Here is a 24,449-nt window from a genome sequence, read left to right as displayed (position 1 = left end):
TACTATGGTCACTCCCTTACCCCATGAAGCTCATAGTCTGTGCAGAGATCTGATGTTTGTTTACACTAACTGCAAGACTGAGGGAGAGACGCAACAATACAAGATAGTGAGATAGCACAGAGGAAGCAGTGCTCCTCTACTGGGGATGGAGTGGTGCAGCCAGGAAGGCTTCCTAAAGGAGACGATCTGGAGCTTGCTCTTTGAAAGAAAAAGAGTTTGTCAAGTGGACAAGCGAAGAAGAGAATTCTGCACAGACAGAGTAATAATTCCAAGTCATAGAGGATGAAACATCAAGGCCTGTCAGGCAAAGGATAAGCAATCTGGGTTATTTGAGTATAAAGTGCAAGGAAAGGTATAGCTGGGGATGTGAGAGGAGCCATACATGTAGATACATGTATTTAGACGAAAAGTACCTAAGAAAACTGTGCCTGACATATAATGCTTGATAAGTGCATTTAAATTCTATTCTAAAGACCAACCCTCATTTTATAAAATAAGGTAGATTATATTTTATATGAGATATTATATTTGTATTTTTTATCGCTTGTTCTATAGTCTCAGGCTCTCTCTAAATTTTCATTTTTTTGGTTTATAATTAGGAAAGACAAAGATATAGAATTGCAATGAGGAAGCACAAATTCTAAGAGAAATTTGACAGCTCAGAGAAAAAACTACAATAATGTATACTTAATATTTCAATATCATCAATAACCATGAAATGATCAAATGAAAGACCAACAAGAAAACCCACTTTCTTTGCTTTCAATAAGAAGATTAAATATTCATTTATCAGAAGACTGTTGAAAGTATTTTCTCTTGTCTGCTAAAAGGAGGGGAAAATGTGTTCCTAACTGTAAACAGAACTATCCAAGCTGAAGACGTTTGATCGTCCTCAGCAGTTTTCTCTGCACGTCCTCCCTGCCGCCCTCCTCCCCACCCTCAACAATCTTCACACCTTCATTTCTCTGGACGGTATCAGCTGTGTTTTGATAATGATTGTGTAAACACTCTGCTTTCACTATGTCTCACTAACAGTTACCCAAAGCAACTGTTGGTCTGCAATTTCATAGATAGTTGTGTTTCTTTTAAAATGCCCTTTGTGTTTTTGCTGCTTGTTGCTAAGTCATAACAGCTGGGAATTATCACTAAAACTCTAACATCCCTCCTTTTGCTTCCTGGAAAGATCTCCCACAATGAATGATACCTTTTTGTAAGAAACTGAATATTTAAAAGAAAATAAAAATAAACTGAATATTTAAAAGAAAATAAAAATATTAAAAATTTGGATAAAGTAGGGTGTGATTATTTACATCACTAAGAAATCAATCATTCAAAAAGTATCTCCTAGTGAGCTTAAACAAAGAAGACTTTATGTATTCACTATCACATAATAAAGACACATGATTAAATATCTTTATATGAAGATGTCTATTATATGAAACTAGGTAACTCTTGCACATATTTCCCAGGGAACAAGGTGGTTTTAACCTTGATTTCGGATCCCTTTAGGTTCCAGTGACCTCTTTAAAGGATATTAAGTGTTCCAAATTTTTCTAGAAAAAAACCGTACCAGTTAATGAAGAACAATCGCATGAAGGTTTCTTTTGGAACTTGTGATCTCTTGACAATTGACACAGCATATTGGGTATTATGACAGTTGCATTTAAAGAAATCTAATATTTATAAAATTATTTCTGATTTGCAAAAATATCATAAGGTATAAGGAGCAGATATAACCGGCAACCGAATTAAGAAATGACTATTTTTTATTCATTAACTTTCCAGACTATTAAGCATCTTCCTATTAAGCATTTTTTTCTCCTTTAAAACATTTTGAATAAGATTTACCTATATTCCTCTAGTTTCAGTTTTTATTTAAATAAGTTACTCATTCACTAAATGGCTGCCTTTAAGGGCAAGGGGAAATGAGGTCAATGGAGATGAAGTGGAAATGAGACTCCTCAGTGTACCATTTTTAATATTATTTTGATTTTTGAACCCTCAGAATTATATTACTATGAAAAATAAAGTGATATACCATCAAACATTCACCCACCAAACAAACATAAATAAGTTTTCTCAAAATATGTTTACTTAGCAAACTTATGGAAAGCCTGACAATTCTAGATTGATTCAACTATTCTTATTTGGATAAAAGAAATATAAAAGAGTATGATGCTGAAGAGTATTTGAAGAACCGTATGAAGCACAAGAAGCAGAATCGGAGGATCTGGCTGTAAGCTCAGCTCACGGCACTTACTAGTGACCTTGGGCAAGTCACTTAACTTTACTGAGCTTCACTTTCCTTATCGATGAATTAGAATGACGATAATACAACCTATCTAGTCACCTCTTGGAATTGTTCTGTAGCTCCGATGAGAAACTGCAAAGTCTTAAACGTGTGCAGTTAATATTTTATATTTTATTTAATGTTTCCGAGACTTACAAAGATACACAAAGCCACTATTAGGTTCATTGGGAAAAAAGTCTATTTGTTTGCTTAATTTTTGGCTTTCACACACCAAACAATGAAAGCAAAACTGAGAGTGTCTTTGTCTTTGGCAGCCTGGTCAGCGGTGATGCCAGAATCAATCTTGGGACCACATAAGATATTCTCTTGGATGCAAAATCAATGTTTGGGAGCTCAAGCTAACTAACATGATTCCTAATAGGCATTTCAGCAAGGATGAATTTGCTCTGCCACCTACAGTTCAAGAGAAACTGCAAGGCATGACGTCTATTTAGCTCACTCATTCATTCTACAACTATTTTTTGAGTGCCCACCATGTGCCAGGCACTGGTCTAAGCCTTGAGGACACAGCAGTGAGCGAAACAGACAAAACTTGATGGTCTCATGGGGTTTACATTCTAGTGGAAAATTAACTGAGCCTACAGTTTTTTAGATCCTAACCACACACACACCTTAATTTGGACAGCTTTTCTTGCCTTCTGCTAGAACAGCTTAAAACTCTTCTTTTTGGTGGCAGAATCCTTGCTTCATATATCTAAGATCAAACATTAAAAACAAAGTCTTCTCTGGATGGAGTGGGGCTGAGGCCAGGGCCCACGGTGTATCTTCCCATAATGCCCCACCCCCTGTTCCTGAAATTCTTTCACTGGACCTCAGGACTCTTCAGAGAGCAGTTTATTTGACAATCCCACACAGGGAATTATTTCCACATTAATTTTGTTACCGAAAGAAATCCTTCAAAAACCTATATCCACAGTCTCCCAAGGGCTTTTGCAAGTTCCTTTCCCTTTCTGGGTCTGCTTCTCTCTCTCCACATAATAACCACATTATAGGCTGTCTCGTGTTTCTGATAATTCCCATAATAATGACAGTTACCACTTACCGAAGATGTGCTATTTGTTAGGAACTGTGCTTAGCATTTTACATGCATTGATTCATTTCATCTTTAAAATTGCCCCATGAGATAGGTGTGAATCCTCATTTTACAGATAAAGAATGATATTCCAAGAGGTGAAGTAATTTATCCAAAGTCACACAGTTGTTAACGGTAGAGTTGGAATCTGAATCACATCTATCTGATTTCATAGTAGGAACTCTTAACCACTAACCCTTCCCAAAGTCTGTGAAGCTCTTTGACCCTCTCAGGGGTAGTTCTAAGCACAGGGCAAGGCTCTGATTAGTGCATAGGGGAACGCAGTGTTTACTCAAACAAGCCTGCTGTTGAGGGTTGTGACACCAGCCATCACTCAGGGACTCCCTACTACCTTCCAGACATTCTACATCCATTTTCTCCAGTTCTTTCAGCAACTTTGGGAGGTAAATATGATCATCTCTGTGTAATAGGTGAAGAATTTCAGGCTCAGAGAGGTTGCATATAAACAGAGACCGTATGCAATAAATTGTTAATTTTTAAAACCCCAATAAGCAATAATTGCTTCTACTTGAATTAAACTTAAAACCATTATTGGAGGGTCCAAGTCCTCTTGGACACAGAGAGAGCAATTTCCACAGACATGGATCTTTCCTCTTCCTACAAGTAGGTAAAAGAAGAATTTCCATGTTTTAAAATGTGTGGAATAAAAAGAGAACATTTAGAAATTATCTGCTTGTAATTATTGTTCTTGGACAACAAGTTTTAATTAAAAGGCACAGTAAATTAAATTTCACAGAATGTCATCTGAAAGAGCCTTAAAAATAATCTCTCTAACCATCTTAATCGCCAAACAAGGGAATCAATGTTCAGAAAAGTGATGGGTTTAGGCGTGGTCAATAAAACCTTGGCTGCAGAGTCAGGGAAAGAAGAAAGATGCTTCATTATTCATTATTAAATTAAATTAAGTAGGGGGATATTCAAACAGATGTGGGAGTAAACTAGGCTAGACACCCAGAATATGGAGTTAAGTTCAAAGGTAATGGTTTATATTTCTCTTCTGTTTTTCTCTGTAGAATATTCTTTTATAGTTCTCTAATATCTTGAAATTCTATATCAAACGAAATGTTTATATAATGAAGATCTATGTTCATTTTGTAATACTTGTATAGTCAAGAATAGGATTAGAACCCTTTATTTTTACATATTTGATCTGGGTGTTTCTAATGACAAGTATGGATCTAAGAGATCTTGGTTATCAAAATGTCTCAAAAAAAATGTGCCTAGCACAAGGACTTATTTAGCCTCTTTCAGTATTAACGAAATCACATTAATAAAATCACAAGATGAGACACCCAAAGTTCATTATATTTAACTATGGAACAAGAGTTATGGAGATGGGAATAGGGATAACATAGTGGGAGGAGGCATGACATATGATCAGTTTTGTAAATATTTTTAACCCCCTTGATATGAATTTGAGTTGTTGTATTCCCAAGATAGATAATGAGGTCAAGAAAGTTTTCTAAGAGGCAGGAAGTGATATTTCTCTTTGTCTTCATTACATTTCTTGGTCCAAACTAGGGCATGGGCATGGAGAGAGGGACGCAGCATCATTAATCATTAAAGTATCTGGAGAAAACCTCCCATGAATCTGCAGACTCTATTTGCATGAATCATCTTTTGGTCATGTCTATGGTGCTATGTGTTAGTTGGAGATTGGGAGGGAACAAATACAACTAGAGAAGGCTAGAAAAAGGATACACTGAGTGAGGGGATATCTTGAGAGAGTTCTAGTTGCAGGAGGAGGCAGCATCTATTAGTGGAATGTGTATGTATGTGAGAGAGAGTTGTGGTGAAAGACAAGTCTAAGCAATAAAAATTCTAGAGTCATGTGAAGTTTTACTTAAGTTTCCTTTGTAATATTTTGGTAAAAGTTAGAATATGCCAACCAGATTAATTAAACCAGATTTAATGCAACATACTTGGAGAAATTTGATACATGGCAGTACAGACTATCACTAAGGATTAACTGGTTGATAATGAATAGATAGATGGATGAGTGGATGGACGGATGGATGGATGAAGGGTGCTGCAGGAAGAAGTTAGGATGGGAAAGAGGAAAATCATAATATATTTGAATTATTGATTGAACTATCAATATTCCCAGATTGGTGGTTATTTTTTAATTAACAATAATTGCTTACATTTTTAAAGCTCTCTTATATACATCATTTAACTGTGATACATGAACAATAGCAATTAACAATACTAACAAGCTAGAAATGAAAGTGAAGTTGTATACATGAGAAAGCCCTGAGACTCCATGGGAATTTTTTTTAACCCCTTTATGTTAATTTGATCATAACAATCTTATTGGATTAGATTTCTTGGGTTATTTAAGCCATCTGTCATCATAGCTACTATAGTGAATTCAAAGAATTAAGGAATTACTAGCTACTCAGCCAGCTTCAGCTTTAGTACCTACGACAACTTTTAAGGTATTGAACTGCTTTCCTATCTGGATGCTGACTGAGCTTCAGCTTCCCCAGCTGTGAAATGAGGAAGCTAGACAAGACGATCTTTAAAGATTCTTCCAATTCTTAACTTCTATTTCTCAATGATTCTAGTTAAACGGCACAAAATGCATCAAGGTAACTAGATTGCACATTCGTTTCCTCTTAAAGAATGCAAAAAATGTTATGTTAGTGACAAAATGTTCAAGTGGTGGAATTCATGCTTCTATACCCACTAAGGTCCGAGGTTGGGGTCATGGTTTTTTAAATCTAGAATTTAACAACTAGAGGATTATTCCGATAATATCATACGCATCCTAACCTTTTTTTAATGGGTGAGAAAACTGAGACTCAGAAAGATGAATAACTACCACAAAATCACACAGCTAGAGTTAGAGTTAGCACTAGAATACTGATCTACTCTTCCCAGTCCAGAGGCTTGCACAGTACTTTCCATTCCAAAGCTCATCTTAAATGTTCCCTGATGATGTTGATGCAATTTCTGACCCAGACCCACAGCTGGACTTCATGAATCCTGCTTGGGCATTTAAGATGCAGTTCTTTGCACTAAGAAAATATTTCAACATGCCACAGCTGCTCATTCATATGCATAAACTTATATAGATATTGATTTAAAGAAAGAATTATAGCTTGCATTGTAAGTAAGCTTCTTGCATATTGTACATACTCTCATTCCCGAGAACTTTCAAGTATGGAAGGTGTCTATATTCTTCAGAGGGTAAATTACGTATTCATTTCAAGCTTTCACCATGTCTTTGACCCAATGGAGAAATGCAACAGGGGGCCCAGCACTGGTTTAAGCTTGGTGACGTAATTCAGAGTGGTTACTCTCAGTAAGATCAGGGTTTCACTTAATGCTAAAAAGAATAGATACTTTTCTTTCTGAATTAGCTTCACAATTTAAAAGGAGTGAAAAAGATTATTTAAGTGAACTTCTGCTTTAATATATAGCAAGTTACTCAAAGAAATTTTATAATGATGCCTTAATGACTTTCTTTTGCTTCATAGAGCCATCCATCAGGATGGGTTTCCATCTTCCCTCATTGCAACTCACTGCTTCTTTATTCACCTGAAGGAGAGGCCATAATTAAAGAGAATGAAGTCTGAATAGGTTCATTGTCTCACTAGCTGAGGAGTTCCAGCAAGATGTTTGAATTTGCTTGATAATCTGTATTTAGAGGGGAGGGACAGGCAAAGCAGACGTGAATGACACATGAACTTCTTAGTTCCCCTGCAGCCTAACCAGTCCCTGGTAAAACCACTGAGGCATGACCACATGCCAGAAATCAAACCTGGTGATGCAGCTTCATGTGACTTTGCCCAGTACTCCAGGTAGAGGGAGTCCCCCCAGTAGTGACAAATGACAATTTTTGCAGGGTCCTTAAGTATTCTAGAGCAGTGCTTCAGACTTTAATGTACATACAAATAACCAGTGGGTCTTGAGAAAATGCGAATTCAGACTTAGCAGGCCTGGGTTGGGGCTCAAGATTGTGCATTTCCAACAAGCTCTCAGTTGATATTTATGCTGCTAGTTTATGGACCACACTTGGTAGACCAAGACTCTAGAAGAATTCATTTCTTCCCCTAGCTTCCTGCATGGCTTACTCTTGCACTTCTTTTAGGTATATGCTGAAATATCACCTTATTGGCAAGATCTTCTCCACCCACCGTATAGCTCTCTGTCACTAACACCTTTATCCTTCTTCATATTTATTTACACTACTTATCACCATCAGACAAATGTTATACTTCGAGAGGGCCTTTTTTAATTCACTGCTTTATCATTTCCCTAGAACACTGACTGAGGCACAGTAAGTGTTCAGTAAAAGATATCTATTGAGTGAGTGAATGTATAAATGAACCACATGGTCACTCTGCCACAATTCCATAAACCAGACCACACTTATGAGTCTCCAGGCAATAATCAACTCTGTACTTTGGGCTTTTCTTTTAGGAACTCAAGTATTCCATTAAAGAATAAAAGGTGGGGGAAATCAGCCCTCTCCATTGTCTACTCAAGTCTCTGCTCGCTGAGCTGATGGGGACCCCCATGGACTTCCTCGTTCCTACTTGCAGGCCTTTCTGAAGCCTTTGCAGTGTCCCCAACAATGCCCTGAATAGTCAGATTAAAGGCAAGAGGACATTGATGGCTTTCACAAGGACAACTTGGCAATTAATTATCTCCACTTTGTGCTTCATCTAACAACTTGTATTGTTTATTTGGTTCTCCTGGTGAATATCTAGTGGTTTAGCATTTCAATCCCAGTCAGTAATCTTGCACTAAATATAAGTATTATTATATTAATGAGAAGGCAACAAATGCTGTAAAGATTTGCCCCAATCTGACCCAGGGAATGCTGTTAGACCCTTTTTGACAAATGTATAATTAGGTTGCAATCAACGCCTTTTTAATTCATCAATGATGTTAAAGTTGAGTTTCTGAACTTTAAAAAATGTTAGAGCTTTAATCATCTTTTCTTTGTGCTATTTTATAGAGTAACAGCTGTAGATTTTCTGCAATGCGGGAGAATGAGAATTTATTCACTAGGGTCGCTAAAGATTTTGTACTAAAAAACAAAAGGCACCATCTAAAACTGCACCAACACCAGATGTCCAATCTTGGGATTCATTTACCATTTCTGCATCTAATATAAAAACTCCAGGCCATTCATTCAATATTCATTCAGCAAATATTTCTTAAGCACTTACTATTAATATTTGCCAACACACTGAAGATACAATATTGCATTTCTAAAACAAGGAGAGACTCACTTGATAACTCTTTAATAAAGCATAGTCAAATTCATATTGAGCAAATTAACAGGGGAGATCTAGAGGGTTTTTGCCTTCCCGAAGCCTCTTTGCTTTCCACTTACTTGAGTGGAGAAACATACAAATCATGATAAGGGACATATCAGGTGTCTGAATACAGGTCTAGGGAGCTCAGAGAAAGAATCAATCAACATTGACTTAGCAGATTAAAGATAGCCTCATAGTGGAATTGACATCTGAGTGCCCTCAAGATGAGTAGGAATCCTCATGGAAAGGGAGAAAAGGGAATGTCAGGTAGAAGAACTCACATAAGTAAAGGCCCAGAAACATGACCATTTAGGATCAAGTGGAGGAGCAGGGAGCGGTCCTGTGCAGCGATGGGGGAGTGAAAAAGGATGATGCTGGTGGGTGGTGGTGGGGTGAGTGAGAAGGGAGCATGGAGGGTAGCTGTGACCATATTGTGAAGGGAAAGAAGTTTTTGCACAGGCGTCTTGGGGTCATATCTTTTAGAAGGATAATTCCTAAAGCAATGTGGAAGGTGATTGGGAAGGGTAAGAAAAGGGGTATAGGGGCCAGCCCGGTGGCGTAGTTGTTGGGTTTGTGTGTTCCACTTCAGCAGCCCAAGGTTCACAGGTTTGGATCCAGGGTGCAGACCTACATACTGCTCATAAAGCCATGCTGTGGCAGCATCTAACATACAAAATGGAAGAAGATTGGCACAGATGTTAGCTCAGCAACAATCTTCCTCAAGCAAAAAGAGGAAAATTGGCAACAGATGTTAGCTCAGGGCCAATCTTCCTCACCAAAAAAGAAAAGGGGTATAGTATATATGTATGTGTGTATGTGGGGGGAGGGCACTGTGTTTCCTTTTTTGAAATAGTCTTGGAGTAACTTCACTAACAATATAGGTAATTGAAGTATTTACAAGAATTAACTTCCCATATTGCTTAAGCAGAATTATTCTGGAAGTATCAGAAACATGATCTTTTTGAAAAAAAGAAAGAAAGAGAGAAAACAACGTCATTATTTTCTTCCTATTATTAATGTAATTCATGTTAATTTCAAAGTAAATATGTGATTAAAAATTGGATCATAAAAGATCGTAAAAATGAATCATAATCACACTACTAGAAAGAAACATTGTTGGCATGTGACTCTTCAAATGTGGCTTCATTCCCACCACCTAGAACAAGACATTGAAAAAGACTGATGATAGATAGAGTAATTCAGACAACTAGGACCAAGCTCATTTCAAGCAGAAGTGAGTATAACAACTTTGGCCTTACTTCGCACAGTGAAACTTGCCAAGGAAGACATTTATTGCTACATTATGATAATTATAAATTATTTATAATTATTTCAAAAAGTATGCTAAGTACTATGAAAAGCACAGTTGGAAATGGTTTTATATTTGGCAGTACACACTTGTTTAGCACTTGTTTTCTGCTTTGGAGCAGAAAATGAAAAATGCAAGGAATAAAAATAAATCCTTTCAGTCTTCAATTACCTTCAAGTGGAAACTCAAGTAGTGAAGGATGTAAACTTTTATTCATTAGTTTAGCAGCTCTTTAAAAATACCAATTATATGTACAACACTAGAGATAGATTTGTCAGTGAACAAAATATAGATTTTGTACCTGCACACATGGAGCACACAATCCTATGTAGTTTAGCAAAATATTCTTTCTCCCTGCTCTCTGGAATAGAAATCACACCCATTTTTCAAGGTCTGGCTCTGTTCCCCCATTTCCATGAAGTATTCTTGCACTGTTCTGGCTCCTGCAGATTTGTTCCTTCTCTGACATTCCATAGTTCTCAGAGATTATGCCATTATCAAACAATTTTGGTCCTATATCATCAGGAGCTGATCTCTATTAAAAGTATCAAAGTCCTTTCTCCTCAATAAGATAAAAAATTCCCTAAAGACAAAGACTTGAGATGGAGGTAAGGGCCAAATTTTCTGAATACCTAGCAATACTGTGCAATGTAGAATATTCTTGAAAACAACATTTGAATGTAACTGAAAAACTGATTTATTGGAGGCCTGGTTCTTAAACATACCAAAAAAGATACCCATAAAATTTGTCTTAGCATGGACGCTTTATAATACTGGAGCAAATGAAGGGGACTTGGTGAGAATTTCCTAATGGAACCTCAAAGCATACTCTTCTTCTCATTAGTTACTTTAAATTAGTTACTTAATGAAATTGTTCATTATTTCCTAAAGATGTTATATAATTTAAATGTCCCTAAATGACCTAAACAACAATCCAATCAGTTTTCTATTTCAAACAACAGTTAAATTGAGGTTCAGTTAAACATTAAGTTTGCAAAGAGGGAAAAAAGTTTGCTTGATGTTGCATTAACTCATTTCCAACTGATTTAAAGCTGTGACCGATTAGGATACAGTGAGACTATTAAAATAGGGAAGTCATTCTGGGAGTCTGATCTGTACTTCGACATTGTGAAATACGCCTGTGTTATTTGCAGATTTCTTCAGAAGCACTTTAAAAATTGATTTGTATGATTTATAAGACATGCTTTGAACAGGCATCTTGACAAAGTACAGCATAGTAGCTAAATTAAGTATATTGCTTAAATTGCAAAGTTGTAAGGAAGCATAAGAAAATTTATGCTGAGAGAACTAGGACATACTTGTCCTTTATTGTAACCTTTAAAGCTTGAAATCACTCTGTTCAAGATTACTGGAATGGTTATCCTCACTATCAAGAGCTTCTAATTGGTGTAACCGTAGTTCTGACCATCCTATCAGTCTACAGAATTGTTTGAGATAAGATTTTTCAGAAATGGGAAAATAGCCAGGGATATTTATATCATGTGCCAGGTTATGGTGAAGGGCATAGAATTTGAGATGAAAAGAAAACAGCTATCAAGAAAGTGGAAGAACCCTATGAAAAAGTTCTTACTCTATATGAAGTAGAATTTGTTCATCAAATTATCCTAACCCAGATCTTTTCATTTTTTTTTGTTTTACAACGGATAATATAGGAGCCATGTATTCATTTGAGAAGACATATGTACTAATTTTTAAGAAGTAGAAAGACTTCTCAAAACCATCTGGAAAGAATATGTTCACTTGTGTCATCATCCATCTTTGACAATCATACATCCTCTCTTCCCCAGCTCTCTGGCCATATCTGGCCTAGGCCAAGAGGAGAAAGCATTTAATACTTTAAAAAAAAAAAAATAACAAGTACAAATTCTAATTCTAAAGTCAGGCAAAGCGAAGGTAACATGCCAAAATACATGTGGTAGAATGTTCTCTTTATTTTAACATAAAGCATGTGTTTGGCAACCATTAATGGTAAAATCTAAGATGTCGCAGGCAAGGTACAAACCTCAGTCTTCCAAACATCAATAGACTAGTTGACATTAAGAAAGAATCATCTGAAAAGTTCAGGGAAGCTCTTTATACCCACACGCACAAAGGCTCTCCCTTCATGGCATCTTGTGCTTTCATGTTCAGCTGTTTAATACTCCTCTCAGCCAGCCATGTGGACCAAAAGCAATTAACTACATTTCCTGAAGACAGAAAGCATATTCCTCTGTTTTTTTTAGAAAGTCTAGCCCACACTTGTGTGCTTAACTATGTTTCATTAACAAAGAAGCAATCTATATACAAACTCGCTACGAAATCAACCACACAATAGGTAACATCCCAGTTGTCTCATTGAGCCTCATTCTGATCACAGAAACAGATGTTGAAACAAACCAAAGAGCAGGGTATAGCTAATCCAATTTAGGATGTCTCATCAAGTCTCAGTTGGCTAATCTAGTTTATGACATCTCACCAAGTCTCAGGGTTTACAGTGATGTATTCCAAACAACGGAAAGGCTGAAAAAAATCCACATCAAGGGCATCCAAAAACCACGTTAGTGTTAATAAGAGTTAATGCTGCAAGAAAAGAATATGGCCTACTGATCATGGTCTACTTCTGTAGATGAACTCTCCCCTCCTTGCTTCCTAAATCTTAATTGTTTATATAGTATCCATTGCTGACCAAAAGTATGTACCAGATAAGAATATAAATGAAATAAAGCCGACACTAGTTGTTGTTTATTTGACTTTAGATTTCAAACAGGTCTTTCTAACTGTCTGGTTTTCCTTGGAAGATTAAGGGTAACAAAGCCTCATGTCCTCTGAAGATGAAGCATCGATTTTTCACCATAGGTAGTTTTAAAAAAACATTGTTGGTGGTGACTGGTTACTCCAGGAGTTCATAAATGCAGGTACACATCACACAGAAACATATCAGAACATTATGTTTGGGTTCTCACTGACCTTCAGGTTGGTATTGTGCTATAATCGTCACCGTCTGTCCAGCTCCCTTTAGCGCAGCAGCAGCCTGTTCATGGGATGCTCCACGGAGGTCAATGCCATTCACCTGAAAGAGAGAAGCCAGAGAATTTTGGTGTCTCGTAAGGCATATTATTCTGACAGACAGAGGAAAGTTTCCCCAAACTAAGAGGCTGTCTAAGATTATATCGCCTGCCTCAAAACTACTCATGTCCTATCCAGGCATTTGAGTGTTAACTTAGCAAGTTTCACATTCCTGATAACTTTTAGTTAGCAGACACATGAAATTTCATCTTCTGGTGTTTGTGCCATGGTCTGACTTGGTTGAAACTTGTCTATCTACCCATATCCACTAGGATTTTAGTGTCTGCTTTTAATACGCCTTTGTGAGTTTCCTAGATTTCTGGGGTAGATAGGAGCCTTCAGTATTAGAGGGAAAACAGGATAATAAAGAGAGACACATGTAATGTACATAGAAAAGTATGTGCTGACAGATTAATATATTCAGATGAGGTTCTGGGGAGACTGTACGGCATGGGGCTGGCTTCCTGCCAAACCCCTCTCTGGTCATATGCCTATTCCTGTTGTCCTGAGCTTAGTTAGACAGCCCTGAGCCTTGTTCCGAAATAAACTTGACTGTCTCATTTCTCATGCACAATTCCAGAATGAATTCTGACAAAATGAAACAAAAAACACCAGGAGTTTATGTTGCTGGGGCTAACTCCCATTTTGGGGCCCACGCCAAAGAGAAACAGAGCAACTCAAAAACAAGCACAAAACTCTGCCAAGAGGGAAAAATCATTCTCAAGTCAAATTTAATGAGAAACAAAAGCTAAAGTCTTTCATGAATCAATTCAGTCTAAGTCAACCCAATGTAATTATTGAGTGCTTTCCAATGACAGGGATTTCTCTACCCCAGGAAAGGGATGGTGGGTAGGGAACAAAGGTGAATAAGAGAAGCCCCTGGGAAGCTTTTCTGCTTCAACTGAACACACAGTAGGTCCAGTTTTCTAATCTATATAGAGTTAGATTTTTGCAGATGATATCAGAATTCTACTTCCTTTTATTTACAGGGAAGATAGCTATGGCCCATAAAGAAGAATAAAAGAACAGATGAGCTTATCTACACATAAAATAAAGACTTATCTTGCCTCTCATCAATCCTCTTTGACAATGATATTGGGTGGTGGGTGGAGGGTTAACCACTGTGTTTCCGTATCAGGCCTGGAACATCTATAATCTTCAATTCCACATCCCGGACATCTCATAATAACTTTGTTAGAGTCTCCTTACTCACTGTTATAATTTTCCTTGCCTCTCCCCTGGATCTCAAGTATGATGAACTCCTTACTAAAAGCATTGATTACACAGTAATTGAGAAGTTCATTGAGTTAGGCTTGGTGTGGCTGTGTCACTCACTACCTGAGTGACTGTCATATCACCTCTCTGAGCCTCAGTTTTCTCCTGCCTCAGAGGGAAGGGACTGTAAGGCTCTCTGAGTCTAAAACTTTCTTTAACTATAAAATTCTAGATCTACTCCATGGTAGGTGACCATTATTTCAGAGACTGTCTAGGCATTAATGAGTCAGAAGTCTGACTCAGAGAGCCGGAAGAGACAGGAAAAGTAATTTGATCTAGGCTCCTGCCTACAGGAAGCTGAATACACACACTTCATGGGCCAGACAATCTTTTGTCAAACAATCAGGGTTAGCTTTTTATTAAAAAATAATATATGATCATGGTAAACGAATTCTAATGTTTCAGAAAGATATAAGAGGAAAAGTAAAAAGTCCCCTCACCATCTCCACTGTTAGCAGTTTCTTGTATACTTTTTAGAAATCTACTATATGCACATGCAAACACATGATTTTCTCTCGACTCTGTTTCTTTCTCTCTATATTTTAATAGGTTAAAATACTATCACATTTTTATTTAAATGAATAGGATCATATCATATATATAATTCTACAACTTGCTTTTCTTTTTGCTTTTTATTTAACAATGTCTCAGACACCTTCTATATCAGCTCATATCATTCTACTTTATTAATGGAGTCTAGTATTCCAGGTATAAATGTACCAGAATTTTCTCAATAAGATTTCTCTTAATGTGGGTAAGGCTGTTTATAGCGTTTTACTACTGCCAATGCTCATGACAGTGTTTCTGAAGGATAAATTCTCTGGAAATAGACTACCTAGGTCAAAGGGCATATGCATTATTTGTTTCTTTTAATTTGCTAATGTACACTTTTAAATGATTATTTTTTCACTAAACAAACACAAACTAATAAAGAAGAAAACAAAAACCGGCCATATCTCATTGCTCAGATAATGCATTAATATCCAAAAATAAAATCAATATATGTACATGATGCACAGACCTGAAAATGAAAGCAATACAAAAAAGCATAAAAACAAAAGCCTCCTCTTCATTCTTGTTACACTCTCCAAAGGTAACTGGGTTGATGGCTTTTTCATACACTATCAAATATTTTTGTATTCTTATATATACTACCAATTATTTAGCAGGTTTATAAAATATATAAATAATTTAAAAATTTTGTACCAGTAAGATCGTATTTTACCCATTGTTTTATACTTTGATTTTTTCCTCTTACAAATACAGATGGTCCCTGACTTATGATGGTTCAACTTATGATTTTTAGACTGTAGGATGGTGTGAAATCAATATGCACCCAGTAGAAACCATGCTTTGAATTTTGAAGTTTGATCTTTTCCGGGGCTAGTGATCTGTGGTACAACACTCTCTTATGATGCTGGGCTGTGGCAGCGAGCTGCAGATCCCGGTCAGCCATGTGACCACAAGGGTAAATAACTGACACGCTTACAACCATTTTGTACCCACACAACCATTCTCTTTTTCACTTTCAGCGTAGTATTCAATAAATTACATGAGATATTCAACACTTTATTATAAAATAGGCTTTGTGTTAGATGATTTTTCCCAGCTGTAGGCTAACATCAGTGTTCTGAGCACATTTAGGCAAGCTAGGCTAAGCTATGATATTTGGTAGGTTAGATATATTAAATGCATGTTCAACTTCTGATATTTTCAACTTCTGGTGGGTTTTTTGGACATAACCTCAGCATAAGTCAAGGAAGATCTATATATTTTAGACAGCTTTGTTCATTCACATATTCTTATACATTGTCTCATTCTTTTTTAATAACTGTGGAGTGTTCTATTATTTAATGTAAAACAATTTACATAAACCCTTAGAGCACTTTAATATTTTGCTATTACAGACAATGCTGTAATAAATAATGTAATAAATATCATCTAATAATAAGTTGTTGGATAAAGAGTATTAGTGTTAAATTTTTATAGCTATTGCTAAATTGCCTCCAAAAAATGTAGCATTAATTTATACTCCCATAAATAATATGATTGTCTACTTCCTCACACTCTTGTAAAAATTGCACATATCCCAACATTTGACCTCTGCCATTCTGATTGGTAGACAACTGTATTTTTAAATTTTGCATTTCTTCAATTATGAGATTAAACACCTTTTTATATGTTCACTGGTTATTCACATTTCTTTTTACATAAGACGCTCATTAACTTATTTTACCTATTTTTTGTTTGGATAGTTTGCTTAAGTTTATCTGCATATTAAGAATATTAGTGCTCCTCTTAGATAACCATTGCTAGTTTGTTATGTAGTTTGCTATTTGTATTTTGTATTATTGTATTTAACTAATCCCTTGTATGCCATTTCTTGCCATACAGAGTTTAAAATGTTTGATATAGTCATATTTATCACTTTCTTCTTTTTTAACTTTTGAGTTATGTATCATATCTTCCCCTCTTGAATATATTTAACAAATTACCCATGTTTTCTTCCAGTACAACCATAGTTTAATTTTTAGCCATTTAATCTTTGATCTATTTGAATATATTTTGGGGTTTGTTGTGAGAACAAGGTGAACGGCCACCCTTTCTTGGACCTTCCCTTTACAGCATCAAATTTCTACATCTTTCAATATTATAGTCATCCTCTAAATTTTTCACAGTTAGTGCACAAATCCTGAATCCTGAGTCCACCAGTTAAACCTAAGTAATTTGAGAAAGTCTTTTAGCTTCTTTTAACCTCAGCTTCCTTACCTGTATAATGGGTATAATACCTATCTACCTATCAGGGCTATTGCATAACTAAATGATACAGTATTTATAAAGCCCCTACCACAGAGCCTGGTACAAACAGACATTCAGAAAATAGTATCTATTATTGTTGTCAGTATTTCATCAAAGAGCTGTGATCATAAGTGATGAAATAAAATCTAATGGAAATTAACCAAAGCAGAAAATAATGTATAAATTACTTCATGTTTTCTGTTCATTTGTTTGTGGTTTTAGGAACACAGAATTTCAGCAGTGGAAGAGCCCTAGAAACTTATTCATCCAGCGCTTACATATTAGAGATGATCTCATGGGGCAAGGGACTTGCCCCAAGTTGTTTCAGAATTAGCACAGGATTAGGACCCTCTTGGAGCTCTCTTGCCCAGCCAGCCGTCATTCCACTGCAGCAGACATGCCCTACTATGTGTGTTTGCTTCCGCTGGGCCAGTAATAACCAGATCTTGTTCATCTTAGGCCTAATTCTACATGAGTCTCTACATTTGTGCAGCAGTTAATGCTGGTGTTATCTGAAACAATATTCCAAACAATTGCTCACGTTTCTGTTGATTTTCCTCCCGGTTTTAGCACTTTCTCTTCTAGTCTTTCAAACTTTTCAAGGTCACTTTTTTTTCTTTTTCTTTCTTTTTTTTTTTGGTGAGGAAGATTCACCCTGAGCTAACATCTGTGCCAATCTGCCTCTACTTTGTATGTGGGATGCCTCCACAGCATGGCTGATGAGTGGAGCAGATCTGCGCCCAGGATCTGAACCTGTGAATCCAGGCTGCCAAAGCAGAGCACAAGGAACTTTAACCACTTGGCCATGGTGCCAGCCCTTCAAGGTCAGTTTGATTCTTATTTCTATCCCTGAGATTTCAGTTTTTATCAGTAATCTATGCTCAAATAACATTTTCAAAGGCATTCAAAAACAGTTTGCATCATTGTAGTGACATTTTAAAATACCAAGTGTGACACAGCCTCATAAATTTATTATTTCTCTTTTGCTGCTTCAGTTTGAATTTCCTCTTCTTGAAGCATGGGCTGGGAATTGGATGCCATTAACTATTATTGAGATTAATAATGATAATCATTCTTAAAACTCATTGAGTATTGGACATGCTTGCATATATAGGAGATATCTATCTCCTTACTGAAGGTTAAACAGTTAGAAAGAGGCTAAGGATTTTAAACAATCTAACTAAAACTCCTGAGCTCTTAACTACCAACTCCTACTGTTCTTCCTTTAATATCCTGTCCAATCCCGAGGGTCTATGCCGACAAGATTCCAATTCTGAAACTTGCCTTTTAAGCTTCTGAGACTGACAGCACATGATTGTGTGTGGCACACTGGTTAGCTCTGCCATGGTCCCAAGCAACGTGGTTTAGACATAACGGCCCAACTTATAATGATCAGATCATGTAGGGCTGAAACTAAAGGCTTTGGGCAGGGGAGAAAATTCTATCTATTGCTACCTCCTTGTGTATACAACTGTCACTGGATGATAAAAAAAATTAAATTCCATATATTATGACATCCTTTTCACAACCACATTGGTGATGGAGAGAAATTTTAGCACTTCTAGTTGATTCAGGTAGTTGTAGGTTTTTCCCAGATGCTAATGTGAAGATGAACGGTGTACCACGTCCAGGATCGACATTTTTTCTTCTTGTTTTTAAAAGATGAGCATTACATTTGCTACTTCAGCCACCAGGGCCCCTGGCCTAGGGCTCCAGGGCTTCCCTGAATAAATGTCTTTGTGTTGTCTAGAAATATCTATATATTTCTTAGAATTATAGAATGGATGATATCAGAATCAGAGAATTTCAGAAATAGGAGAGACTTTGTGATTGTCTTCAACCCCTGAGGTATACCTTTAAGCTGTTCGGCCACATTATTCTTAGCCCTTGTCCTGTTCCATGTTGATTTTTTTCATTTCTCTAATTCGGGCATTTCTTTATCCTTGTGCATGCTCTTTTCCCTATCTAAAACATAATTTTTATCCCTTCCTCACGTGGAAAACTTCTCCTAGTCCTTAAAGATTCAGTCTGAACTGAATTGTGAAATGTGGTTACTTGTGAGCTCCTAAAGATAGGAGCTTGTCTTAGTGGAACTTGTGTCCCTAGCACAGTGCCTGGCAAATAGTAGGTGCATAATAACTGAAGAGGTGAGCGAGTGAATAAGCAAATAAATAAGTGAATAATATACTCTCCCTACATTATCCCTGGCAAATGGTCATTCAAGTTTATTTGACACTGGTGTCACACTGATGAAGAACTCACACTGTCTTTCAGGGAAATCCACTTACGGTCAAGTCTAGTGATAAAAAAAAAAAAGTTCTTTGTGTTGAATCTAAATCATCTTCCTGGTACTTTCCACCTCTGGGTTGTAGTTTTGCCCTCTAAGGGCTCATAGAATACTTCTTCTTTTCTATGAATTCTTATTTTACATAGTCTTCTTTCTAATATTTGAAGGCAGTTTTCTCTTTTCCAGGTTAAATGACCTCGCTCTCTTCCCTAATCCTCCATATCATTCTCACCAAGTGACCATTTGCCTCTGCTTGCATACCTCCAGGGACAGAGAACTCTCTCCTTCTCTAGTCTGTCCATTTCATTTTGGGATGGCTCTTATAATTGATTTTTCTATCACCTTGATATTATTTAATAAGTCATCAGAGACTCAGCTGAGTGTACATGAAGTCAATTATGGCAACACGGATGCTCATTTATGACTATTATCCTGTGGTATGCACATAGTGTAGTACCTAGAGCTAAACACAGTGCTGATACAAATTTTTAAAAATATCCATTTTAGTCATTTTCTTTTCCAACTTAAGGAAAAAGTGAACTAGTGTGACACATAACCATGGTCAAGCAATTTACCATTCAGCAGAGGACAATGACAGGCAAACACATAATTAATGACCAGGTAGTAAGTACTATGACAGAAAAAAGTCAGAATGCTCTGGGACTCAGAGAAGGGGCCCCTAATGAAGTAGGAGGAGATATAAGAAGGTTTTCTGAAGGAAGTGACATCAGAAAGGAGATCTGAGTGAGTTATCCGGGTGAGGTTGCTGGGGGGCACCCACAGAAGGCTGTGGAGAAAGGGGTGGGCAGAGGAGTAGCAAGAGTATTCCAGGCACAGAGGCAGGCACAAACGAAGGTCTGGAGGTGAGGGAGGGTCTGGCGCATCTGAAGAAAGGAAAGAAAGCAGTTGTTACTGAAGGGCAGAGACGGGGGAAAGGAGAATGGGAAAGAGGTGAGAGATGGGGCAGGAGAAATGAAGGTGATGAAGATGAGGATGATGATGATGATGGTGACGGATGATGATGGTGGTGGTGACAGCTGACATGTGTGCACTTACTCCGTGGCAGGCACTGTTCTAAGCATTTCCTACACACTAATTCCCTTAACCCTCACAACAGCTCTATGAAGTAAGAACACACAACAATGCTCATTTTATAGAAGAGGACACTGGGGCACAGACAGATTAAATAACTTGTCCAAGGTTCCACTTCTAACATATGGCAAAGCCAGGAATCAAACCCAGACAATCTGGTTTAAGAGTCTGGACATATTACTGCCTCTCAAAGATCTGGCAGTAAAGGGCATGGTAAGCCATTTTAGTGAATTTGAAGTTTATCTTGACAGCAACAGGGAGCAGTTTCTCAGATTAGAATGGAGAAATATTATTTTACCATCACCCTGTACCCCAGGAGTGTTTACAGCTAGAGAAAATGCAGGGAATATGCCAGAGGCATGTGTTATCGCCAGCCTGGCCCTGCTAGGAGCCTCCCAAGTTGAATTAATCTCTTTGGAGATGCTTCTCAGAAGGCAGCACCACTGCTCCTGGATTCTGAAGTTTTCCATCCCAGATCATGTCATCTGCCTGCTCTGAAAACAGTGTCATGAGATGAACACTGGGTTTAGACTCAGGAAGGTCAAGATTCAAATCTTGGTCCCAGCACTTACCAACTCCTCTATGACCTTAACACCTTTGAGCCTCAGTTTCCTTATGTGCAACATAAGAGATTAACCCTTATTTTGCTGGGTTGTTGTCAGGATGATTAGAGATAATGCAAATAAAGTACTTAATCAATGGTTGCTATTTGTATTACAGCATATCCATTATCTATGAAACCTGGACTTTAAAATGGCTTTTATTAGCAATAATAAAACCAAAGAATAGATTTGGTATAAGATTGTCTTGGAATAGAGTAGCTAAGAACTACAACCTTAACTGAATTATTAATTGTGAAAAAGGGGCCAGTGGGAAAGGGCTGGATAATTGGCACCAGATTTCAATTAAAATTAGTCAAGTGCATAACACAGGGGACTGTTTCATGCAAATTATTTCACAATAGGGGGTCTGGTTGGTATGTGGGAGGGGGCGCAGAGAAGAAACTGGGGAAGAATCCAAACTATTTCTACTTTGAGAGAATAGGGATATTAAGATGAGTAGATGTATGACCAGTGAATTAAATAAATGTAGAAAGCTCCATCTTTTCTCAAGAGGAAAGAAATTCTGTTTTATTTTCCCGAAGTGATGAGATATAGTGAGGTGGAAATTTGGGTTCAGTTGCTAACTCTACCACTGACTTACTCAGGTCAGTCAATGATCTGCTGCAGAAAATGGAAGGTGCTGGACCCCACCATCTCTAAGTCCCCTGTGACTGGAAATTCAATGATTTCCACCCCTTAAAAATAACATCTCAAAAGTGTTTTACAGTTAGTAAAGTGTTGTCTCACTTTACATTTTTTACCAAATGAAGTGATAAACAAAGATAACAAAAGCATTCACACGTATTAAGTGGTCCTTATCATATACTTGTGAAGGAGGCAAGGAAACTATAAATATCCCTTTTAATCTTGAACTGTGAGCAGGCTCGTGTGGCTGGCGTAGAGCGTGGAGAGAGAGAGAGGAGGAAAATGGTGCCAGCAGCAGTGGACCTTGAATGCCAGGTTAAGAAGTTTTGTCAATAGGTGGCCAGGGGAGGTTTTTACACAGGCATTTAACACAATTTGACTTGTGTTCAGTGAAAAGTTGGGGTTGAAGAACGGAGTGATCAAAAATAGGATACCCAGATGAGAGACTACTGCAATATTACAAATGGTAGATGATCAAGGTCTGAATTAGAAAAATGAGAATGGAATTGAGGGTGGGTAATGGGGCATAGACTTGAGAGAGGACACAGAGAGAGGTTCTCCATAGCTATTCTCTTCAAATACTTCTGGGAACCAAATTGAGTTTGAATAATATTTATAGTGTTGAATGGATTAGAAATGGGAGATGAGAAAGGTGATTAGAGGGGTGATCATACCATCAATCTAAATGGAAACGCAGAGTGGAAAGTGGGTTTGGACCAGAGGATAATGCATTTTGTTTTAGATGTGTTGAATTTGGTGTGTCTCGTGGCATCTACAATTTTGAAGGCAGTTGGAAAATATCTATCTGCAGCTTAGAGAAATAGTTAATGTTAATAATCATTTTAGTCTTAGTATTCCTGAGATCAGTACCCTGATCTGAGTAGACCCAGATATAGAAGAGGTTGGCCGTACAAAATGGGGATAAGAGTACCCATTTCATAGAGTTGTTGTAAGGTTAAATTCATTAGTACATGTGAAACACTTAGGGCAGTGCCTGGTATATAGCATGGTATATAGCAAGGGCATGTAATTATTAGCTACTTTTCACCCCTTTCCTGACACACACAATGTACGAGGATGACTTGGGCTAGTATAAAATTATCTCAATAAAGACTCAGTAGACCAAGCAGAAGTGCTAGGGTTACAGGCATTGAAAAAGGAAGCATGATGCTCTGGAAAGCACTGTCCTAGGAGTTAGGAGTCCCGAGTTTCAGTCCCATCTTGCTGTTAGCGTATGTCACTTTGGGAAGTCCCTTTACCTCCCTGGGCCTCAGTTTCTTCATCTAGAAAGAGAGCCTCATGCTAAATATCTGAGGTCCCTTCCAGTGCTTATAAACAAATATATTCTATGCTCAATATGTATTTTGTTGACAACTTGAGAAAAACAAACAATTCATTCAGTGTTAAACTTTTCAAATGCCCTCCAGCACGTCTCAGAGTGAATGAACTATAAATCGCATTTGAAGTGGAAATTTCTAATTAAGTTTCCCGTTCATCCTGGAGGCTGTTGCACTTGGTGGAGAGTGATAACATTTCTGACAGCAGCTGCATGAAAGCTCAAGACCAGAATCCTCCTGGAGCAGGGGCAAAATGTCCTGATACTGGATATTTACATGTCTTAGCAGTAAAAATGAACAATCCTTTTAAATTTGGCTTGCTGATGCAAAAATAGGCATATACTGAAAAAAAAAGAAACAAAAACTTTAAAAATGTTTTGGTTTACCAGGGCATTTGTAGACAGCCAATCATTCTAAAGTCTTCAATTGAAAATGATAAGGTATAATTTGGCCATCCAAACCCAACTTACTATAGATGAAAAGACAGTAAATAACTTTTAGGATTCATGTGTTTTGAGTAACAAGGTAACCATAAGAATATGTAAACAAAAACAGTTAAAACCTCATACTATACAAATACAGGATGATACTAGTATCTCTGATTTTTCTCTTAACTCCAGAATTGTAAATCTACCTGCTTAGTTGACATCTCCAGTTGGATTTCCAAGATTTTTCGAACTCATCATACTCAAAATTGTTTATTTTCTCCCAAACCTATTTCTCGGGAACTTTTCTACCATTAGCAAATAGTAATACCACCACCCACTACTCAAACCACTCAACCAAGAACCTACAGGCCAAACTAATTCTCTTTTCCTCTCACCTCCCCATGTAATCTATCAGCATGTCTGTTTACTCTAGTTCTAAGCCAAATTTCAATTCCATCCCCTTTTTTCCAACTCCACCCTGCTTCCCCTTGGTCAAGCCACCCTTTCTCTTGCGTATACTGCATTAGACTCTTGATTGAGCTCCCTGCTCTCATTCTGGCTCCCCCACCCTTCTCTATCCATTTTTGATCCAACAGTCAGAATGATCTTTTCAAAATGTATATCAGATCATGCCTCTCTCCTCCTAAATTTTTTCCACTGGTTTCTTGCTGTACTTTGAATACAATCCAAACTCCTCACCCTGATCTTGACCCATCCTTCCGATTCCATCTCATTCCATTCTTTGCCTCCCTCACTGTGGCATAGGCACAAGGACCTCCATTCTGCTTCACCTAAATCCCAGTTCTCTCCAGCCTGAGGGCACTTGTGCCAGCTGTCTTTCAGACTGTAGTGCTCTTCCCTAGTTCTTTGCACATTTGATTCCTTATTTTCATGAGTCTCAGCTTAATGGCCAATTCCTCAGAGAGTTCATT

At 37.4% G+C, this 24,449-nt stretch overlaps 1 protein-coding gene across 48 annotated transcripts in view; it reads right to left on the bottom strand.

The window, feature by feature from the left end:
• DLG2 (discs large MAGUK scaffold protein 2) overlaps positions 1 to 24,449 on the bottom strand; it is a 1,822,408-nt gene that overhangs the window by 285,392 nt on the left and 1,512,567 nt on the right. For all 48 annotated transcript variants that reach the window (XR_011541520.1, XR_011541519.1, XM_070625668.1 and 45 more), the window contains one exon: positions 12,954 to 13,056. Coding sequence is in view for 46 of the 48 variants with exons in the window: in XM_070625668.1 (XP_070481769.1) it covers positions 12,954 to 13,056 (103 nt within the window). In the remaining 2 variants the exon portion in view is untranslated. The remainder of the gene's footprint in view (positions 1 to 12,953; positions 13,057 to 24,449) is intronic.

This window comes from Equus przewalskii, chromosome 6 (assembly GCF_037783145.1).
Source record: "Equus przewalskii isolate Varuska chromosome 6, EquPr2, whole genome shotgun sequence".
Taxonomy (NCBI): domain Eukaryota; kingdom Metazoa; phylum Chordata; class Mammalia; order Perissodactyla; family Equidae; genus Equus; species Equus przewalskii.
Note: the sequence above shows the minus strand (reverse complement) of the source record. Positions and strands in the feature narration are given on the sequence as shown.